The sequence below is a fragment of the Pongo abelii genome, chromosome 15, assembly GCF_028885655.2.
Source record: "Pongo abelii isolate AG06213 chromosome 15, NHGRI_mPonAbe1-v2.0_pri, whole genome shotgun sequence".
NCBI lineage: Eukaryota > Metazoa > Chordata > Mammalia > Primates > Hominidae > Pongo > Pongo abelii.
Window position 1 is genome coordinate 74638099 of NC_072000.2, and position 24477 is coordinate 74662575.

General features: G+C 38.3%; 1 protein-coding gene across 4 annotated transcripts in view; it reads right to left on the minus strand.

Annotated features, from left to right (window-relative positions):
* Positions 1-3950: 3950 nt before the first annotated feature.
* Positions 3951-24477, minus strand: part of SYNJ2BP (synaptojanin 2 binding protein) — a 51412-nt gene continuing 30885 nt past the window's right edge. Inside the window, exons 3-5 of one of the 4 annotated variants that reach the window (XM_063715607.1) lie at positions 18669-18716; positions 13164-13259; positions 3951-10608 (exon numbers count right to left, since the gene is read on the minus strand). In XM_063715607.1, the coding sequence (XP_063571677.1) occupies positions 10468-10608; positions 13164-13259; positions 18669-18716 (285 nt within the window). In that variant the 3' untranslated portion in view covers positions 3951-10467. Of the gene's footprint in view, positions 10609-13157; positions 13260-18048; positions 18167-18668; positions 18720-24477 lie in introns of those variants that run through there. The other 3 variants (XM_054530269.2, XM_024231483.3, XM_054530270.2) reach the window with 3 other exon arrangements.

Consider the following 24477-nt stretch of genomic DNA (forward strand, 5'->3'; position numbering starts at 1 on the left):
GGCAACAGAGCAGGACTCCTCTCAAAAAAAAAAAAAAGAAAAGAAAAAGAAAGAAAGGAATTATGGCCAGAATTCATGGCTATGATAATGGAAAGATTAGTTACTTCATAAATCTTTGTTTACTTTGATAATGCCATTGAATCTACTATTTTTTTTTTTTTTTTTTTTTTTTTTTTTTTTTTTTTTTTTGAGACAGGGTCTGCTATGTTGTTCAGGCTGGTCTTAAACTCCCGGGCTCAAACCTCCTGCCTTGGCCTCCTGAGTAGCTGGGACTACAGGTGTGTGCTACCATGCTTGGCTTACTATCTAATTTGATTCACTTAAAAACCTTACGAAGTTGGGGGCAGAACATGATGCCAGACTCATCTTATAGGTTAACAAACTGAGGCTCAGAAAAGTTAAGAGGCAAACACAAGATCTTACTTTGGAAGTGGTACAAATATCCCAAACAGAACTAAATTTCTTATAGAATTGGACAATACTAACTATCTCATTGAAATTCTCTCCTCCTGTGGCTTTTATGGAGGTTTCACTGCCATGGCTCCTCTCCAACAGTGAGACTTCTTTTTGTTGTCTTCAGACTTACAAACCTTAAACTGGAGTCCTTAGTCCTACTTTTTCCCTCTGTCTCAGTTACTCTCAAACTTTAGTGTGCACTACAATCCCTGGGAGAGCATTAAAACAGACTGCTGGGCCCCATCACCAGAGTTTCAGATTTAGTAGATCAGGGATGGGGACTGAAAATCTGCCCTTCTAACAAGCTTCTGGGTGATGCTGCTGGTCTGAGGACCACACTCTGACAACCACTGCTCCATTCTCTTTCCCTAGGTAAACTCCACTTTCACACTGGCTTCAAATTTTATCACAGCATGGAAGACTTCTGGTACACTTCCAGGAGCCTGAACAGTTTTCTAACACCTCAAGGTCAACATGCCACCAAGGTTTATTTTAATCCTTTTCTCCATTGAATCTAATTTCTATGGCTAGAACTAGAGTAGCTAAGGGTTGGTCTAGTTCAGTCCAACTTGAAACCAGTTAAAATTGTCCTTGATATTGTTCAGCTAGAAAATCAACTGTTTCTTCTTTAATGCACTTTCTCTTATGATAGTGATCATGAACATTCCAAGTTTAGAATTATTGCTGTATTTGCCTTATTACTTTGTATGGAGTATAAGATATGGGGTAAATGGGACCATGTCTAATACATTTCTGTTTTCCATGACTTCCTTCATAGTACAAAACCACAATGCATAATTTTCTGGAAAAACAAATGAAATGACAGGAGCAGCCAGAAGTGGTAGCTCACATCTGTAATCCCAGACCTTTGAGAGGCCAAGGCGGGAGGATCACTTGAACCCAGGAGTTTGAGACCAGCCTGAGCATCAGAGCAAGACTCTGTCTTAAAAAAATAATAAAACACAAACAAACAAACAAAAAAAAAACAAGGAAATGGCAGGATCTTCCCATATCATGCTATACAGTGAAGGATGAAGAATACATGGCTCACTGCAGCCTCAACTTCCCAGGCTCAAGTGATCCTCCCACCTCAGCCTCCTGAGTAGCTGGGACAACAGGTCCATGTCAGCACACCTGGCTATTTTTTTTTTCATTTTTTGTAGAGACAGGGTCTCATTATGTTGCCCAGGCTGGTCCCAAATTCCTGGGTGCAAGCAGTCCTCCCACCTTGGCCTCCCAAAGTGCTGGGATTTCAGGCATGAGCCACCATGCCCGGCCAGTAATTCTCAAACCAAACAAAAACCTGCTTTGTAACACTTTGGAGAGAATCAAAGGTAACTATTCCATACAAAAGTGCTAGAGGTCTCTTCTATACAGACAAAAGAAACCGAAAGGAATTCAAAGACAACGGCAATGTCTTAAAGTACACTATTACCTGGATTACAAATTTCATCAGATAGAGCAAGGCAGGAACTCTAGCCTGCTGGTTGTCACAGGGTGAAGCCCTATCTGAAAGCTTTCTGTCTAAATATTGTTAATTAACTAGGGTTTCCTTTTTGGGTAGGTGGATGGGTGCTTTTGTAATATAAATCAGTGGTGAAACAGGATTTTATCTATCGAACTTTATGTTTAAAAAAAAACTTTACAGAAACACTTATATTTAGAAATATGAAGACAAATGTTTGAATTGAGAGCAAGTGAAGTGCACTTTTATCTCAAGATAAACTTCCTGGAAAGGAAACCATTAAAAAATGTCCTGTCTGTATGTGTGCTTTGTGTTGTTTTAAATGCTTGAATAACATCTATTGTCTACCACTGGTTTAAGAAAAAAAAGATTAGTCAAATACCATTGTACACACAAAGTTTCCTATAAAACAAAACACAATGCACATCCAATAGAATGGGAACTTGATGCCTCAAAAATGAATCTATTTCCTAAAATAATCACTTCCAAATCAAATAACATTTTGAATAACCCCCAAACTGAGGAGGATATCAAAATAGAACTTATGGTATATGGCAGTTAATAAAAAGGAAAAAACTTCATATGAAGTCCTATGATTGCACATGACTGAAAACAAATATCCAACTTATGAAAAGGAAAAGAACAACAAAAAAAAGCCCAAAACCAAAAACACAAACAAAGGAAAGCATAACGAGGAAATTAACCAACATAAAAGCTAAATTAAAAAAATAGGAAACCAGCAAAAATACAAGGATTAGTAAAACCATCCCAGGTGATATCAGCAGAACAAATGGTCAATTGACAGAATCTTTTTAAAAATTATTAATATGCTTTAAGCCACTTTAAGTTTTGCAGTGGTTTGTTACATAATTGGTAACTGACACACCTTTGCCTATCAAGAAAGAACATGGCCATTCTATACATACTATAGACTACCAATTTGACTTTAGGCCTGAACTGCTTAACATGGGTGACAGAGCAATGATGACCAATGTAAACTGCCTTTTCTCTTCATATCAAAGTCAGCTATATGCAAACTAACTTAGAATAAAGGTCAACAATATTTAGTTCTGACAAGTCCTTTTTCGTCCTGTGGCACAAACCCACTTCTGCCTTCTATGTATCTTATAAAGCTTTGGGGGATGAAGGGGATACAAGTAAGATAGTAAATGTTGGCAATTGCTTGCAAACATTGCGAATAAATACACAATGATACTGCTACTGCTATTATAGAATATTTAACCTAGTGCAGTCAATTTCCTATTATCCATAATGGAAGGATGTGATAGCATGGTTGAATCAAATTGAGTATAGTAAACCTTAATTTTCTAGAATAGTGGAAGGGCAGTGGACCCCTCATTGGCTTGAAGTAAATTCCCAGGTCTGGAACTGACTAGTTATGTATCTTGAGCAAGTTATTAACTTCTTTAAGCATCAAGTTACCTCACCTATAAAAATGGAATATTGATACTGCCTTGCAGAGATATGAGAATTTGGCATTAAGTCATACAAAAGGGCAGCCTCATGCAGTGCCTGGTACCATGGGAAGTAGAGACAGTAAGGTGTTATAGTTATGAATGCAGGTTTTGAAGCCAGATTGCCTGGGTTTAAATCACAGCTTTGGCACTTAGTAGCTGTATAACTTGGGCAAGTTACTTAACCTCTCTATGCCTTTTATCTATAAAATGAAGATAACAACAGCAGTTATCTTAAGAGTTGTTTTGAGGCTTAAATAAATATTATACATGCAAAGGCCTTAGAACAAAAGCTGGAATATTGATAAGAGCTCCATAATTGTTAACAGGGTATCAATGTCCTGTTCCTTATCTCCTATGTCAAAGCCTCAAACTGATCATTTAGATTTCTTCCTCTTTCCACAATTCTGTCAGAGGTGTTACCCTAAGAATATCTAGTACATAGTAAGCACTTATTAGATACTTGTTGAATGAAGGAAAAAACCCTCATCTGGAAGAAAAAAAAAAACGAGATATTTAATCAACGGTCTTCAAAATAAGGTGAAAAAAGATTGTAAAGATTCAATGACAAAGTTTTATTAAATACCAATACTGGCTAGGAACAATTAGACACATTATTATCTCATTTGCTGTATCTGGTATCAAACAGCAAAGCCTGAAAGATTACCATAGATTTTGATGGCCTCATTAACATAATTAATCTGTAGCAACATTCCCTGGATAATAAATACAGTTTTATATCCATATGTTTTCTGTGTCTTCCAAGTTGCTACAGGGCTCTATTTGATCTGAGAAACTGACTGCTGTTTACATCCAGGTATGCAATGTGACATTAGAATTGAAGCAGAAAGGAAGCAAAACAAAATAGCGTTCATGAGGAAAACAATCTTCTAAGAACTAACATGGCCTGGAGGTAAAATGCAAATATATCCGGTAATAAGAAGCTCAGATTACTGCAGATAAAAGATTAAAATAGGATTCAATTATTCATCTCCATTTGCAAATCTACAAACTAGGAAGAAGGACTAATCCTTTTCCTGGGATTAGTAACTAAATTTTATGATTACAGCAAATATAAAGTTCTTTTGTAAATTATTGTTGGTTAATGATTGACTTGCATTGAGAACATACTTTAGCCCTCGCCCCTTTCATTCTCCCCCTGCAAGAACAAAGGGAAGATGAACAGTGAGGAAAATCTGGAAACAGGACCGAGTGTTTGCTATCACTTGATTCCTTTGAAGGAGCAATGCTTTCTCATAATATAGGTTTTATAGTATCATCAAGTCCATCAGTTAAGCAAATCAAGTGCTTTGTGTTCTGTATATAAATTACATAATACAAGAGTCTGTGGCAGTTAAGAATCTGGTTCTGCACTTTGGGAGGCTGAGATGGGTGGATCACGAGGTCAGGAATTCAAGACCAGCCTGGCCAAGATGCTGAAACCCCGTGTCTACTAAAAATACAAAAATTAGCCAGGCGTTGTGGCATGCACCTGTAATCCCAACTACTGGGGAGGCTGAGGCAGGAGAATCACTTGAACCCGGGCAGCAGAGATTGCAGTGAGCTGAGATCACGCCACTGCACTCCAGCCTAGGCGACAGAGCAAGACTCCATCTCAAAAAAAAAAAAAAAAAAGAAAGAAAAGAAAAGAATCTGGTTCTGATCAGAATTCCTTAAAATACTGTCTTCTATTTTATCACAATTGCCCTTTTGGATGTGAGTGCTGGTCTCAAAAAGATTTTTAGTTAAAAGAGGAACAGCAAAAGAGACTTACACCAAAATAGCAACCAACTCTAAAACTATTACAGGTGAGAGGTAGAGAGCTTCATAACTCAATCTTCTACTACTAGGTGATGTTAGAAAAATACTTTAACATCAAAATCACCTACAAATATTCCTCCACTTTCATATGCTGAGCAATGTCAGCTTAGAGTGACTAAGTCTTATTTATCTCTGTATCTTCAGCACCTAGCACATAGTAGGCACTCATTAGTTATTTGCTGAATGAGGGAAAAAAACCTTCATCTGACCAAGGATAAATTTCACTAAAATTGACTATAATAAAATCTGTATAGGCTCCACATGAAAACTACATGAACTTCACTTCCCCACATACCTGACAGCCTATATACTTCCTTATGTTTCATTTCTTTAAATATACTTTAAAAATTGCTTATTTGCACAATAAAAACAATGTCCACCATAAAAAAAAGTCTCTAGTTTAGAACTTTTGGAATTAGTCTCAGAATAACTCATCTGATTGGATTTGATATGAGATCATTCTCAGATTGTTCTGTGGAATCTCCCAATTCCAATAATGATGCTTGCAATATCCTTTAGCTGTCTATCAGTTCTTCTGGTCTTTATTCAGGCCCAAAGAGAGAAGAAAGAAGTAGACTAAGATAAAATGGGTAGTTTGTGTATTCATGTAGTGAATATATTCAAGACATAAACATGAGACAGAAAGGTCACTTCTGCAACAAACTAAGTCTGATCAGAGTTAAGTTAGCTTCCCTCTCTGAGCCTTGATTTTTCTCATCTCTAAGACAGATTCATCCTAGAAGCTCTCTGGTCCTTTGTAGCTTCAATGTTCTATGATTGGTTCTCATTTAATAGATGCACCAACTGAAACACTCACTAATCACACATTTTGCTGAAGGTTGATCAATCCTTAGCAAATCAGGAAGAAATGAATGTTCCACTTACTTCGTGCAGAAGCTCAGAAAGCTGGGCTCTAAAGGCCCAACTTTTTTTGCTGTTGTTGTTGTTGTTTTGCCTGAAGCAATGTATGTAATTTAATAATTTCAATAGTGTTTAGTTTAATTAAATAGTGTCTTGTTTAAATGCTATATAACATTTTCAACTGCGGCTGCACACCAGAATCACCCAATGAACTTTATTTTACTGCTGCTTGAGTCCCACCCTCAGAGGTTCCTTTTAATTGATCTGTGTGCAGCCTGGGCATGGGGACGTTTATAAGCTCTCCAGATGATTCTAACCTGAGCAAAGGGAATGATGATTGGCATAGAGCAATGAGTCTCAAACTTTAGCACGAATCAGTCACCTGGAAGGATTACTAAAACACAGATTGCGAGATGCCACGCTCAGAGTTTTTGATTCACTAGGTCTGGGACTTCTTTTTTCTTTTCTGGGAACTTGCTTTTTGTTTTTGTTTTTATTTTTTTTGAGACAAGGTCTCACTCCATTGCTCAGGCTAGAATGAAGTGGAGCAATCACGGCTCACTGCACCTCAATCTCCTGGGCTCAAGCAATCTTCCCGTGTAGCTGGGCCTACAGGCATGCACCACTAATTTGTTTACTTTTAGTAAAGACAGGGTTTCACCACGTTGTGCAGGCTGGTCTCAAACTCCTGAGCTCAAGTGACCCACCTGCCTAGGCCTCCTAGAGTGCTGGGATTACAGGCATGAGCCACCATGCCCAGCCTATGAACTTGCTTTTCTAACAAGTTCCCCAGTAATGCTGATGCTTTTGTCAGGACCTTGCTTTGAGAACCACTTCCAGTGAGAGAATATCATTGATGCTGGCATCTGAAGTCCTGAGTTTAAATCCTGATTCTATTATTACCACCTATGTAATCCTAGTCAAGTAATTTTTTCTCTCATTTTTAGTCTCTTTCTGACAATACTTAGATCCCAGAGTTGTGAGACATGAAATAATGTACCAATCAGAGTTTGGTACAGTCCCTGGCATAGAACACAATAACAAATATTAACTTCCTTTTTCCATTATACATGGCTAGATGGAACAATTAAGTTAAATCAATAACACATAAGTTGAAACTTCACAGGAAAACAAAGTACAGCTAGTTGAAGCAAACAATATCTTATAATTATACATGTAATACAGAATTATAAATATAGAGAAATGTTTTAAGTACTTAAAAATACCTTCCTTCAATTTTCAAAACTTTGAACGTAATAATTTAGGTAGTAGGAACATTAGATGCAATCTATAGAAGAAATATTAGACTCAATCTATGAAGAACATGAATTTTTTTAAAACCTATAATGAATTCTGATACCTCGTCTATAATTTTAGTTTTCTATAGAATCAATAATATAATTAGTGTACCTGCTTAAAACTGTATTACATTGATCTTCAATGCTATTTAATTTCTGAGAAAACCTAAGTTATAAGAGTACATCAGAATCCCTATTATCAACAAAAGCAAAACTTCTACCAACGACAGGATGGATACTTTTTAAACAAATTTACATATACCAACAAGCAAAAAACTAGAGCTTTCATTCCTGCTTGACATTTTTTCACTTTGTGCATCTCAAGGTTCTCTCAGGAATCAGTGTCCAAACCATGAGGTGAATCCTGGGAGATAAGCAAGCTTGCTGTAGAAGCCGCTGTACATGCCTTCAGAAACTGGAAGGGTACCAGAGGCTGTGCCCTCCTAGTGTGGCTGGTTGGAATGACAACTAGAATATTGTCCGTGTTTTTCTGTGGAACCTACAATGAGTCCAGTTGTCTGAGTCTCAAAGGTATTGAATAGTTGATTTCAAAAGGCACTTTATGTCAGGACTGTTTAAAGCAAGTTTCTCCCTATACCAATAGTGACCCAGAGGCAAGGTCTTACTGGATCTCTTATTTTCAAAAGCCTTCCCTTTCCAATCTAGCCTGATGCCATTATGTGACATCTTTTTTCCCCTGAATTTTTAAAAGAAAATGTGATTATCTGCATATCTTCTTTGTTGCTGCATCGTGTTTTGCATGGTACCTCTTTAATACTGTTTTCAATACTTAGCCTGCTGATATACTTTTAACTTCTCACCTGTTTATGAATTCTCTTAACTAGGCTGTGAGGTCCTTAAGGGTCTTTAACTTGTCCCTTTCCTCCACGTAACTTTCTCAAATGCCCCAGTTCTCAGTAACTTTTCTCTTTTGCTGTCTGTAATATAAACATGACCCCTACTTACACTGTCCTACCTATGTGGCCAATAAGAGTGTTGTCTTCGCAGTTGGAACCCAAAAGCCCTACGGGATGGAGGATATGCACTGTACTTCTTTGTAAAAGTGTCTTGACAAAGCTGATGTCCAATCAACATTTGTTTAATTACCAGACTGTCCAAGCTAGAAATGAAATACAGTTGATTGCCTGAGTCCTGATAATCTTGCTGCCAAAATTATAAAAGGCCTATAGTATGGCCAATATATTTGGCTAATGGAAATGATTTTCTTAAAGCCAGAAAATTCAGCTACCCATAGTGCTTAAAACGAGCCTTAAAAGAACATGAACAGGATGGTTCCCACCTTATCGAGATCACTGGCATTCCATAGTATCCATTCATTCATATCCTCCTCCTAGGCTGCATGAAACACCTACCACATTTCCCTACCTCCTAAAGCAAACAAAACTCTTTTCCTCCCTCTTGCTGCAAAAAGGTTTATTAATTAAAAGCCATATGTAGTGTATAAAGCCTTTCAAAAATACTAGCAATCCATGCCTTTTTTTTTTTTTTTTTTTTTTTTTTGAGATGGAGTCTTGCTCTGTAGCCCAGGCTGGAGTGCAGTGGCATGATCTTGGCTCACTGCAACCTCTGCCTCCCGGGTCCTGGTTCAAGCAGTTCTCCTGCCTCAGCCTCCTGAGTAACTGGAATTACAGGAACGTGCCACCATGTCCAGGTAATTTTTGCATTTTCAGTAGACATGGGGTTTCACCATGTTGGCCAGGCTGGTCTTGACCTCCTGACCTTGTGATCTGCCTGCCTCGGCCTCCCAAAGTGCTGAGATGACAGGTGTGAGCTGCTGCGCCCGGCCTCATTTTAACTAAATCTGAAGCAGAGTTGATTTGATGCCCATCCTGCCTGGGAGGCAGTTCCTTCCCTCAGCTTTGTTTGTTACTAGAAACCAAAAAGTAGCCTGAGAGGGTTCAGGTGCCACCTTAGAGGCATTACCTTATCTTTTGTCCTTTTAGAGTTTTCTTGCTGGGGTGTTTGGCTCCAGCACTATAGCCCTTACCACAATCATTCCACCTGATTCTTCAATACGACTCTGAAGTATCAAAAAAGTCCCCAGTGCAGCCCAGAGATTGGTACGATTTACCTTTACACCTCAAAATTTTTTAGATGTGAGCAGCGCTGGATTATGGCAATTTACCTTATAATAACTCACCGTAGTTGGTTGTTATAAGAATAAATATTGTTCTTCTAAGATTTTTAATTAGTTGCTTCAGTTATTACATTTTTTTCTATTTTTTTTTTAAATAGAGATGAGGTTTTGCTATGTTGCCCAGGCTGGTCTTGAACTCCTGGACTCAAGCAATCTCCCACTTCAGGCTACCAAAGTGCTGGGATTTACAGGCATGAGCCACCTCTCCCAGTCTCAGTTATTATTTTAATAAATGAGACTGAACGTCTTCTTATAAGGCTCACTCCCTTGTTCCTACTACATTTGCTCTGTAAGTATCTCTTTAAATTCTTCAGTTAACATCATCCCTTTTATCAGAAACCTAGACACCATAAAGTAGCTTTCTCACCTTTAATTCTCCATAGGTATCACTATTATACTATAATATTTGCATATGTATGTGTATATATGTATTTGCTTTTTTAAAAAAGTAAAAATGCTCTTCTCACTCTCCTTTGTCTGATATAGGCACCCAGGTATGTAGTTAGAAATTAAATAAAGGCCACAATAATTTCCCAAGGAAGATCATTAAAAAGAAAAATCCTTTCTTCCTCTAATACCACATAGCTGGCCTTTATGGCATGCCAGCTAAGAAAAAAGGTATCGCCTATGGTGACAGGAAGACTCAATCTTTCTCTCTTTGGGTTGTAGCTGAATTTCTATCGAAAGTCCTAGTAAAATATGTAACTCCTCATTTGTTCTAAGCAAGTCTTTTCTTCAGTTTTCCTTCAAACAATACCTTTACTTTCCCATTAGAATATGAAGAATTGGAGATTGTGAACAGCAAGGTTTGGGGTGGGTATCAGTCACTTCAAATCTGGCTACGCAGAGAGAGGGAAAGACATGGCAGAATAGCAGGGGTGAAGGGTGAGTGAAATGTATCTTCATTGGAAGTATTGAAAGAGAGCAAGTTTTTCAAAGTTGTTGCCGGTATCTCATGAAAGCCCAGGCTGCTACCATGGTGAGGGCAAACACTGGCACCAGCACCATAAATATGGGAATACCACTTGGGTCCCCTTCACCTCGATGTCCTATAGGTCCATTCTGCACCTGTAACTGGAAGGGAAAGAAAAATGTTAACTCTAGTGACTAATGTGTGTTTGCAACTGAAACGCCCAGGTTGATACATCACCTGGGTTTGTAGACTCTAGACCACCCAAAACTGTAACCCCCAGCAATACCTAGCAGAAGGAGTCCTCTCTTTGTCCTGAGCTGATGCATCAGTGTCACAGGATCTTTGGAAAGAAAATAGGTCTGATGGGGAGGCATTTAACCTTGCTGACCTAAAGGGACCCCTGAGGGCAAGTCAGGTAATTTCTGTTTCTGTACTGCCTCTACCTTGCTATTTGTGTATCGTATCAGGAAAATGAAGACATGAGATAAAACCTATGATCTTATAGGGAACTTGGATATTACTTGGTGAGGAAGAAGGGGGATCTTTCTGGAAATGTTTACTTAGATAATCAGTCATCAAAATGTAGTAAGAGCAGATGTGGGCAATGTCAACATAGGTGCAATACCAACATATGTCCAATGCCATTACTTGAAAAATGCTTTCCAAATCCCAGAAGACACCCAACTCCCTCCAAAGATGGGGTTTTGCCCTTCATCTGCTCATTTCTAATACTAGAGAGAGATGAAGGTGACTATATATGGAACAGATGTAAAAAAGCAAAAAGAAATTATATCCTAGTGGTTATAATTTTCTATTGGCTAAGTGTTTCCTTTTGAGGCTGGATGGTCTTCATTTTAGTGATGGGTTTTCAGGGTAGCTCTTCTTAATATCAACTTTTAGTGGCTAACTTGCAATAATTATGGCACCATCGTATTTCAGTTAGAGTTAACTTCCTCATTATAAAACTGACACTTCAATCTGAAAGGCAAGACTGCATGAAATACCATTATACCCTCTATTCCACCTCTACGTTTTTCATTCATTTGCTGATGAGCTGTCCTGAAAGGACATGCTCAATAGGAAGCCATGGTTTTTAGGGCTAGGCCAATTCCCTGAACATAAGGGTCTTTTTTATTAGGAATTATTTACGGACGTTTCCTTAAAAGTGAACACTGGAAATAACTTCTCACATACCTTCCAAAAGAACTGTAATCATATTGAAGTGTGTCCCTATATTTACTTGTTTTTATCTACTGCACAAATGCTCCCATGCTTTAGAAAGAGAAGAGCCAAGGCAGAAGCAACTGATGACCAATATTATCTCTTATTAACCTGTTTTCTAATCCATTACACCCAGATTCTGCTTGCAACTGGTTGTTTTCTCAGGTACCTTCACGTTCTGCCTTCTCTACTTTTTTAGGAACTCCTCTAAATGTTCTTAAGTTTCTAAATCCTTAGCCACTGAGTGAGGAAAAGAGTGCACCTGTTTAAGAAGTAGCAAATTGATTTAATTTAAAGGCACATGGAACCTGTTTTGTGAATATGCTCAGAAATTCTCAATGCTATAGGAGGAATTATATCTACCCAGGCTTCCCTTTACATCATCATCCAAATTATAAAACAACTAGGAAATAAGAAACAGATGCAGGGATAGGTGCTGCCTTGACTGAATTCTGAATTCCATTTCCTTTTTCCTGGAGTTCTCCTATGAACACTAAAGATTTGGTTAAGAGGGTCACCAAGTTGATAAATGAAGGGTTCATGGCAGTGACAGGGAAAAGCATATAGTGGGTACCAGAAAACCCACCATCTTTGTAGTGTTTTATCCAGTGGTTTTATAAATAAGTTTTCAAGGGTAGACATATGGTTCCTTCCCTACCAAAAAGTAAAACTGGCTACATTTTTTTTACCATCTTTTTAATTAATTAACTAATTAATTTATTTTCCATTGGTTCATGTCACTCTTAAAATTTTTTATTTATTTTTATTATTATCATTTTTTTAAGAGATGAGGTCTCTCTATGTTGCCCAGGCTGGTCTTGAACTCCCGGGCTCAAGCAATCATACCACCTTGGCCCCCCAAAGGGCTGAGAGTACAGATGTGAGTCACCACACCTGGCTTTTCTTTAATCATCTGTTTTAATTTGGTTGTCAAGCTTCATCTTTAAGACATACTACCTTGAAGCAAGGACCTTGGTTATAAGCCACACTGTTGTGAATTTCTCTTTTTTTTTCTTTTTTTCTTTTTTTTTTTTTGAGACAGGGTCTCACTCTCTTGCCCAGGCTGGAGTATAGTGGTATGATCTTGGCTCACTGCAACCTCCACCTCCTGGGCTCAAGCAATCCTCCCACCTTAGCATCCCAAGTAGCTGAGACTACAGGTGTGCACCACCGTACCTGAATTTTTTGTATTTTTAGTAGAGATCAGGTTTTGCTATGTTGGCCAGGCTGGTCTCGAACTCCTGGCCTGAAGTGATCCACCCACCTTGGCCTCCCAAAGTGTTGGGATTACAGGTGTGAGCCACTGTGCCTGGCCTGAATGTCCTTCAATGATAAGCAGAAGTACCAATGGACCCCTCCCTTTGCCTGAGAAACTCTTCAGGGGAGTGAGGGTAAAACAAACAAAAAGCAACACTGAAGATTACACACATTGGGTTTATTCAGAAGTACAGTGCAAAAGCCTGGTGCCAGGTTTCTGGCTCGAAGTGATACCTACCCTGTGCTGCACTCTCAGAGACACAGCATAGCCTGCATTACGAAAGAGGTCTACGGCATCCTGGTGCAGCAAGTTCTTTAGGTCTTGGCCATTTACCTGTCAAAACACCAAAGAAGAGTAGTAAGAAAGGAAGAAGGCCATTATAAGTCAACAATTTATTTTCAAATGGCCAAACATTAAATAACAAACTCCTTCAGAGCAAATTGCAAGGACTAGGAGTATGGGCAAAGTTACTTAGAGCTCAGAACTTAGAACTTTTTTCATTTTCAAAACTATGTTTTCCTAGAACTGAAGTTCCACAGGCCATCTGAAGAGAACCTAGGTAAAATAAAAAGTGGTCTCTCCTTCCTCTTAGCTTCTATGCCTGTCTCGTTTTGACACTTGGGAATCTGTTACTGTATTAGTATTTCTTCCATGAGTGTTAACCTGCTTCCTTACAGATAGCATGGTCTTCCAGGTTACCACCCTATCCTTTATATTCCTAAGCCCTGGCATTGCCAGCTGCAACTGTAGAAATATAACTCTATGAAACTCTCCACCAATTTATTTTGATGTCATATAAATCTATACTAGCCCATTCTATTGGGCTTTTCACAGTGAACAACTTCCTGTGATTCCACGGATACTCCTATCCATTATATCCAAATTAGTAAATTAGTCATTTTTTAATCAAAATTTAGTAAAAACCATATTCCTGTGATGATATAAATCCTTAAAAAAATTTCAGTGTAGGTCACTCCTACCACTTAGAGGTGAGAGATGTGAAGGAATACTTGTATTAATACTTTTTGCAGTTAGGAGTGACATCGGCCACAAGTAATAATCTATCCTATGCTGTATTCAGTGGCACAGCACAGCCCACTTAGTGCAAGATTACATATCTTTTATACATGTCAATGTCATCGTTAACAGTAGCAGCAATAAGAACATCTGATATATTTATTTTGATAGGTTCTGTACTTTACATACATTATTTCTTTTAATTCTCATGATAACCCTATGAGGTAGACATTATTTTTATCTCGTTTCCACAGATAAAGAAACTTGAAGCTCAGTGAGATTCGTGCTGGAGCTAGGGCTAGGATTTGTAAATAATGAAATAAAGATCAAAGTGTCCTTGCATTTCACTGTTCCTTCTGCACTGTTATTCTTCCATCTTGACTCACCAACTATCCTCTGCTCAGCTAATGCTCAAGTCACTCCCTTATTCAACTCTCTCATTTTCTTTGTCACAATCTTCCTTCTCCAAGGCACTCATAATCTTCCCTCTACTCTCTCTCTTGCCAATACACTTGGTGAATGAATCTACCAACACTTGTGCCCTATAGACAGTCTATCTTTGTAAACCAATAGTTTCCAACTCCATTCCACTTCAGTCACCAATTGACGTAAACTTAGACTTCAATATTAGACATGCTTCAGCTCCAATATCTCAAACTCTTAAAAAACCTGACAACAATTTCCACTCTTTTCACACTTTCTATTCATCTACTGAATTTCCTCCTTGTAACCTTTTTAGACTTTACTTGCATCCTTGCTCTTCTAGGAGTTCCTGTTGTAATCTCAACAAAGCACTTGGTAAATCATTAGAATCCTTTGTCCCCATGATCTTCTGCCATCTTTCCAGTCCTGGGCCATATTCTGCAATCCTTTTCTTGCCATCATAGAGTTGAATATTCTGGGAGAAAGGTATATTCTGGGAGAAAGGTATATTCTCATTCTCCACCATAGGCCCATACTAGCTGACTCCAGCTCATCCTTAAAACCCCTTCTACTCATTTACTGAACTCCTTAATAAACACGCAGTGATAGCTGTTCCAGACCTTTTTCCACCACCAGCTCCAACCCCATTTCTACCTCTCTCCCTAGCTGATTCCTTTATCTTTTGTGAGAACACTGAGGACTTCTGACAAATGCTTTCTACATTTTCTTTCCTTCTCCCTCAAAGTTTCCTTATATCTTCTCACTACTCCTTTCCCCTAGTCTCTGAATTAGATTTCCTTTTCAAGGTGAAACCATCCACTGATGATCTTGATCATACTTCTTCTAGCCTCCTTACAAAACTCACACAGACACTCTGTCCTCTTGATTACTTAATTATTATCTTTCTCTGCTCCTTCTCTCAACTAAAATTATACAACTCTATAAAGAAAACAATACAACTATTTCTTGGAATGCATTATCACTCTCTTCCCATCTTCTTTCCTCTTTCTTTGACTGCAAAATTTGTTCTAAGAACTGTTTGCATGCACTACCTCTATTTCTTCAGCATTCATTCTCTATTCCCCTGTAATCTCACAATGTATGAGGTAGAAAGGAAGAACATGTTTTTCTAAAGGTCACCAATGACTTCCAATCACCAAATCCTATAGCCATTTTTGTCTTCAGACCACCTCCTCCCTTTTGTAATTTTCTCCTATCTTGGCATATGAACACTTAGCATCCTTTGTTCTTAAATTATTCCTTTCCAGATTTCCTCTTCCCTTTCTTTCTCCTTAAGGTGAGTCAAGGTTGTTCAGTGTCAATCCTCTATCTTCTTTCTTTCTCTCCCACTGTGAGCTTTAACAATTTCAACCATAATCTGTAAGATAACTCCCAAATTTGTATCCCTACTTGTACTTCTGGATTTGCCAGTTTCTTGCTGGATGCCTATACCTGTATACTCTGCTAGACCCTAATTCAACATATCCAAAACCTCTTTATTACTTCCCACAAAAATCAGAATACATACCTTGCTTCTTATTGCCACTATCATTCCTTCAAACTTTTTTTTTTTTTTTTTTTTTTGAGACAGAGTCTTGCTCTGTCCCTCAGGCTGTCACAGTGGTGTGATCATGGCTGACTGGAGACTTGAACTCCTGGGATCAAGTGATTCTCCTGCCTCAGCCTCCGAAAGTGCTGGGATTATAGGTGTGAGACATTGTGCCCCAGCCCAGGCTAAAATTTTGATAATAGTTTTAAACTCTCTCTGCTGTCAACTTTCACATATAATAGATTGCCAAACTCCACAGTCTAACACTATGACATCTCTCATATAGTATTTTCTTTCCTATTGCCTATTTTAGGCTGTTGACACTAAAAACAAAATAAAAACTTGGGACCCCAATCCACTATGTCAAGAGAAAAAATTAAGCTGCAAGCTGAGTCATGCAATAAACTGCTTTTCCTTTTGTTCCTAAGCAGATAGCTACAGATAACAGGTTAAATATCTCCACAGGTAATTACTCTATGTTCACCTTATCTTATGTAAAGTCCCAACTTATTAAGCAAAAGAAAATACATAATTGACTATTCCCTTGCCTGCTCCTTTCCTCTGGCAACATGTGGATTACCATACCTTCCCTCTTTGCTCTTCAGCCTACTTTTCCCCTTTAAATATTAAAGCCCTCAAAATCATCTTTGGAGAAAGGTACATACCTGTCTCCCAGGCATGTCCTTAACCTTGGCAAAAGAAACTTCAATCAATTTAGAAGACTCTTGGTTTAAAATACTCTTAGTTGAACTACTGTGATCACTTCTCTCTCATTTACTTTTCTCTAGGTTGGAACCGATTCAAATACTAGGTCTCCAGATTAATCTTCCTAAAGTTCAATTCTGTTAGTACCACTTTACTGCTCAAAAAACAAAAACAAAACTGGGGAGCAAGGAAAGAGTACATACCTCGTTTCTTATGCTGATATGGCAAGTCTTCCAGGAAATGACTCTAACCCATCTTCTCAGGTTAGTTTCTATTTCCTTTCCTATATCCTATACTCTAGCTAAGTCACATAACTCACTGACTGGTACATAAAACATATTTTTTACCTTTATACCTGTGCTCAAACTGTATCTACCACCTAAATGCCCTTCCCTTTTAAAAAATTCTATTTATCTTCCAAGATCGATCTTTAAAAAGGATCAGTCCTGCTACCTACAGTGTAGAAATGAATACAGTTTTCTAGTTGAGGGACTTTAATTTCATGTTATGCCTTGGTTTTCTTGTTAGATATGCTGTAGGGAAAGAACTTCAGGATTTCTGTAACTATCACAATGAATTCTCAATGACTCAATTTTCTAGTTAACTGCTGACAGAATAGGTGTGAGACTGCTGACTGTCATGAGAATGCTCACTTAAGTAATCTAGCCCATGTGATAGCTGTATTTCTCATTATAAAGAAATAAGTATTTTCTTTAGAGGCAGACAAGTAAGTTAATGATGCAGTCATGTCAATGAATGCCAAATGATGTCACAGCTCAATATCAGAGCCAAGGTTTCATAGTAATATAAATGCAAATGAAATAATTGGGTCACTATATTAAATGGTAGAAATACTGGGCTTAAAATAATCTTTGCCATAGTAGTCAGTAATAATTGCAGAGAATTATTGAACATAACCAAGTCTGGAGCTGTTTGTTCATCTTACATGTATTAACTCATTTAGTCTTCACAATCGTTCTGTAAGTTAGGAACCCCTATTTTATAAGTGATAAAACTGAAGTGTAGAGAGGCTATCAATTTATCTGTGAGCAAACAGAATGAAAGCAGCAAAGCCAAGGACTCAAACTCAAGCAGGCTGGCCCAAAAGCCTTCACTTTAAAACACTAACCTATATGAATTTACATGGCAAGCAAGGATTTTATTTCAGCAACATATTACTGCCTATCACATATATGTTGTAAATTAAATTTTTATTGGTTTTGCCATTTAGTTTGTATTTAATGCTACACATTTAAAAAGTGTTAAGAGTTGAGGCCAGGCATGGTGGCTCACACCTGTAATCCCAACACTTTGGGAGGCCAAGGAGGGCGAATCATGAGGTCAGGAGTTCGAGGCGAGCCTGACCAATATGGTGAAACCCCATCTCTACTAAAAATACAAAAATCAGCCGGGCGTGGTGGCGCACACCTGTATTCCCAGCTGCTCGGGAGGCTGAGGCAGAAGAATCACTTGAACACGGGAGGCAGAGGTTGCAGTGAGCCAAGATTGTGCCACTGTACTCCAGCCTGGGCAACAGAGCAAGACTCTGTCTCAAAAAAAAAAAAAAAAAAAAAAAGTTAGAGTTGAATAAAAACAAGGTATTCATATATTAATATTACTATTCATTTGTATATACAGAAGTAGCATTAAAATTAAAAAAGCAATTTAGTTAGGTGCCACTTCATTGACAAGGCCTTTCTAGATAACGTCACTAGATATGACTGATTTACTTCTTTGAATACTCTGTAACTCTGAATACTATGCAACTATATACTTTGAATACTGTGTAACTCTCTTAAAGTCCAAATTGAACTCTGCCTGACACCACTTTACATTCTATTGTAACTTCAAGATGTATCTCAGCTGATCATTATAACTCTACAATACCTAAGAGAACTTTGTACACTTGAGCATAATAAATAGCACATGCTTTCCTGAAGTTTGGCTGCAGAGTGCACCCTGAAAAAGCCATAAATACACAAAGCCTGACTGACATAATCTCAGTACTACATAAAGCTGCAAGGCCTGGATTCTAATAGTAGCTTTACCTGCCAATGATTCAGTGTGTAATCCTGCCCCTCCATCTGAGTCTCCTTCTGCTAACAGGGAAGAGAGACATTGGTACATCAGGCAAAAGAAGATGTTATAAAGGGCATAGGCCAGTTAAGCCAATTATGCCTTTCAACCCTCCTAGTTAAGGCTAAAGGTATTCTAATTTAAGAGACGTTATTCTAATGACTACTTTAAAACCCCAAATAAGAGACCTTTTAGAAATGCAAAGACAATTCTTTCTTAAAGAACCCTTTCTCATCCTTTACCCAAGGTAAACCAGCCCCTAAAACATGTCATGATTACGACTTTCTCCCTTGACAATGTCATTTCTACTCCAAAATTGAATTTGCTCTCCAATACTGACATCCTCTAAGCATTTTTAGATTCCAGCTGCTCAGTGACTAACCACCAAGTTCTGTAGATTTCACCCTTAAATATCTGTGGAATCCACTCTTTTTATTACCATCCTTACTAACATAGACCAGTGGTTCTCAAAGTGTGGTCCCACGACCAGCAGCCTTAGCATCACCTGGGAACCTGTTAAAAATGCAAATGTTTAGGCCTCATCCTAGCTGCACTTTAACACGCCTTCAAAGTGATTCTCAAGTCTGAGTTAGTTCTTACCTAATCTGCGTGAAACAGTCTTTTAACTGGTCTCCACTCCCAGACTACTTCCCCTATTTAATATACCCCTTTCTACATATCCCTTGCATCTACAGATTTCATTAGTACTTTTCCATTCACTGGAGTAGTAATTTTTCAAATATTGTGAAATCAATCCAGTGGGTCAAGACCAGTTGTTTGGCCGGGCACGGTGGCTCATGCCTGTAATCCCAGCACTTTGGGAGGCCAAGGCAGGCAGATCACGAGGTCAGGAGATCGAGACCATCCTAGCTAACATGGTGAAACCCTGTCTCTACTAAAAATAAAAAAAATTAGCTGGACGTGGTGGCAGGCGCCTGTAGTCCCAGCTACTCGGGAGGCTGAGGCAGGAGAATGGCGTGAACCCAGGAGGCAGAGCTTGCGGTGAGCTGAGATTGCGCCATTGCATTCCAGTCTAGGCGACAGAGGGAGACTCTGTCTCAAACAAAACAAAACAAAACAAAAACCAGTTGTTTATTTTTTAAAAAGTGAAATTAGAAGAAAACAAAATATCAAAATTCATCACATATAGAAAAAAGTATTGTTGTGTTAAACTTTTGCTTCAAATACACACACACACTTATCTGATGAATAGGAAATGTATCTCGTTCCTGTTATAGGTTATAATTTAAAAGGTTTGAAAAACACCTGCCTACAGCAGTGGTTCTCAAACTTTACTGTGCACAGGCTCACCAGGGGATCTCATAATGCAGAGTTTGATTCTGTAGGTCTGGGAAGGGCCCTGAGATTCTGCATTTCTAACAAGCTCCCAGGTGATGGCCAGACTGCTGGTCCTTGAACCTCACTTTTAGTACCAGGAGCTACTTGGCTGAGTAATCCCAGAATTAACTTGCTACTTCAGCTTCCTTAACTCATGACATAATACGGTTTATTGAACCTAAGATATGGCAGATTTGCAATGTGCTAGAAAATTTTGCTGACTCTGAAGGTTCAGAGAATGAGCATGGTGTTCTAGTTAACTGATGAGGAAACATACTTTTTTTAACTTTAACTCTGGTTGTTAGCATGTTAAAATGTGTTTCCTATTTCCTGCCTTATGAAATCAGCTGAGTTAAAATTAGTTTTCTTTGATTAAGAATTTTGAATTGCCTCAGGATAATCTAAAACAAGATCTCTGACTTGTAAATGTAGAGACAGAGAGAAAGAATGGGCTCAATTTAATAAGCAACACATGTGAGAATATACTCTGGATATTGTAATTTTCTACTAAGATCCTGCAATGAACCACATTTTTTGGTCTCTTTTTTCATCAATTTTTGAAGAAACCATAAAAATAGATTACTTAGATCCAGTCCAAAAAAGTCAGTGTGTTATAATGGAGGGGTTAATTCACTGAACTAACTTATTAGATGCTTACTCAGGGCCAGGTACAGGACTAGATGCTGGAGATAAAGAGATGATAAGGCAAAGATCCTTGCCTGGAGGTATTTTATTTAAAGAATGCTGCTGTATATTTCAACATCTCTGCAGCTGATTGGATGGGGGTTTCTGCTGGGTCTTTCTCACTGATTTCTAAGGTAAGGGCAGAGACCAGTGTTTCATTTTCTTTGTAACTTTCCCACAGCACTTGGCACAGTGCTCTGAAGGCCATTAAGTACAATAGTTGATAAATGTTGATGACTAACCAACTCTTTCATTCAACAAATTAAAAACTGTACTCACACAGAATATGAAATGAAGCTGGCTAATGGCTCAATCTGTGCCATTTTGTTATATAAGGGGTTTGTTCCATGTTAAAATGGAACATTCAACTGTGTAGTATGACCAGCTACGTCACCCTTAGCTTAATAAAAATGTCATGTTCACTGAGGAATGACTATTATTCTTCACCTCCCTTCGTTTAGGCAGACACACAAGGAATGAGAAACTTAGTTTACTTTTCTAAAAATAAAAATAAAATTATTCCAGGTTCCATAATGGTTTATTCTAATAATAAACCATTCTCACCAGCATAAACACACAAAATGAACCATGGGTGAGGAGTTTCCAGCCTTCGTAATAGCCATTTTTATTTCATGGTTGTCAGATGCAACATGGCCTTAGAAATCATTTACTGTCATTATTTAAGAAAATTTATTTTTCTTTCTTAAGTTTAAATCATCTACAGTGATCATAAAAAATGAAATTTCACTTCTGATGAGAAAGAGGAAACTACGTTTTTTTTTTTTTGAGACGGAGTCTTGCTCTGTTGCCCAGGCTGGAGTGCAGTGGCGCGATCTCGGCTCACTGCAAGCTCCGCCTCCCGGGTTCACGCCATGAAACTACATGATAAACCATGCAGTTATTTAATTTTAGAACTTGAAAGCAAGATAATATGTGGGAATTACTTGGGGAGAATGAAAGGTTAAATTAATAGCTAATAATAACTCCAGGAAATTTACATGTCACATAATGTTACTTAAATCAGCTACCTAAAATAGATATGTGCTAAGGAAGAGATACATTTTTAGTTTATCTAGCAAACATTACTAGGGGAAAAATGGGGTATATTTTATAACATGGAGAAATAACCTATGCGTGGAGAATAGGAAAATACATTAAAACTAAATGGGAATTTAGACTAATACATAATTTAGCATCATTTTTACAGAGACTTCAAAGCCAATAATAAATGAATACTTAAGTACATTTCATAGTTATGGCCTAGAAGTTCACTGAAGGACAGAGAGGGAATAGGATGTCACGGGTAAGTGATGGAACAGGCTGTTTCATAGTATTTCTTAAGGAATGGGATCTAGAAAGAATTTTGAAGCAAACTCTTGTAATTCTCACGTGTCATGGGAGGGACCTGGTGGGAGGTGACTGGATCATGGGGGCCACTTCCCTCATGCTGTTCTGGTGATAGTGAGTGAGTTCTCATTAGATCTGGTTGTTTGATAAGTGTCTGCCACTTCCCCCTACTCTCTCTCTTCTGCCACCTTGTGAAGAAGGTACTTGCTTCTCCTTCACCTTAAAACCATGATTTTAAGTTTAAACTTAAAACTTAAAACCATGATTTTAAGTTTCCTGGGGCCTCCCCAGCCAAGTGGAACTGTGAGTCAGCTAAACCTCTTTTCTTTATAAATTACCCAGTCTCACGCAGTATCTTTATAGCAGTGTGAAAACAGATTGATACAGCCCCTGATATGTCTTCTCTCTCTGCCTCTCCTTCCCCTGGCTTTTCCCCTCTCTTCTTTTGCATGCCTTTTCCTTAAATGGCCAGAACATAAACATATCATTCCTTGTTAACATATCTTTGTAGTATTTAATATCTTTTTACATCTTTATATTTCTTATATTTTGGTAAAGTAAAATCCTCTTTGCTATAAATTTAGACATCTACTTTTCTCTTCATTGACATTTATCTCCCATCATTTATCAGCAGCCCCAGCCCTTTTTTAAAACTTGAGAGGCCTTTCAATAATTTATTTTCTCTGTGAGGAAATGGTCCACATAAGGTTCTCAACTTGTATCTAATGATTTGCTTTACATTGAGGTTTATTTCCTTATTTCTGATCCTACCCTTTATAGAAAGATGAATTTCAGTTTTTATCTTATTTTATTTTATTATTTTATTTTATTTTATTTTGAGATAGAGTCTCACTCCGTCACCCAGGCTGGAGTGCACTGGCATGATCTCAGCTCACTGCAACCTCCGCCTCCTAGGTTCAAGCGATTCTTGTGCCTCAGCCCCCTGAGTAGCTGGGGGACTACAGGCGCGTGCACCAAGGCACGTGCCACCATGCCCAGTTAATTTTTTGTATTTTTTTTTTTTAGTAGAGACGGGGTTTTGCCATGTTGGCCAGGCAGGTCTTCAACCCCTGGCCTCAAGTGATCCACCCTCATCGGTCTCCCAAAGTGCTGGGATTACAGGCATGAGCCACTGTACCTGGGCTAATTTTAGTTTTTATATAAAACCATACATACAATCTACTAATAATTCACCATGTAACTTTGTCTTTAGGATAACTAATCCTAGCTCTTCATTTACCTTTTAGGAGGCAGTATAACAGTATAACATAGTGGTTAGAAAAAAGGCTACAAATTCAGACAAACCAGTTTGAGTCCCTTGCTGCTTACTAGTTGTGTGACCTTGGGCAAATGGTTTGGGCACAATAATCATGCCCACCTCATAGGATTACTATAATATTAAACAAAATAAATTTCAAGTTCTTAGCATGTTACCTGACATTTAGTGCTCAAATACTTCTCACCACTCTCATTTTGCAATAATCTACCCTTAACCAAAGCTTTTAAAATAATACAGCTCTCTTCTTTCTCTTCTTAACTCCTATACTATTCTTCACCCACAGAGCCCAGGTTCCAGTGTTCTGAGGATAATGTAATTTATGTGTCAAAATATTAAGCTGCATAGATTCTAACTACATGCTACACCTTTATTTTAACAACCCACTCTCAGCGTTTCCTTACAGTACCACTGCCAAGCTGATCCACTCTCAGCGTTTCCTTACAGTACCACTGCCAAGTTGATTCACTCTCAGCGTTTCCTTACAGTACCACTGCCAAGTTGACCCACTCTCAGCGTTTCCTTACAGTACCACTGCCAAGTTGATTCACTCTCAGCGTTTCCTTACAGTACCACTGCCAAGTTGACCCACTCTCAGCGTTTCCTTACAGTACCACTGCCAAGCTGATCCACTCTCAGCGTTTCCTTACAGTACCACTGCCAAGCTGATTCACTCTCAGCGTTTCCTTACAGTACCACTGCCAAGTTGATTCACTCTCAGCGTTTCCTTACAGTACCACTGCCAAGTTGATCCACTCTCAGCGTTTCCTTACAGTACCACTGCCAAGTTGATCCACTCTCAGCGTTTCCTTACAGTACCACTGCCAAGCTGATCCACTCTCAGCGTTTCCTTACAGTACCACTGCCAAGTTGATTCATATAGGATGAATGTCTTTCCTTGGGAGCTAAAGGAAATAATCTGCTTCTAAACTTTTCACTATCCTTTTGAGAAGACAGGTATATTATCACTGTCTCCATCTCACTGATTAATAAACAGGGTCTAGGAGAAGCTTAATGGACTGAAGAGAGGCAAAATAGTCAATGAGAAGGACTGAAATACTGCAGTGCTTGATACTATATTTGTATTATGGATCAGTGAGGACACATGCTTAGACATTCTTGAGCTAATTTAGGTG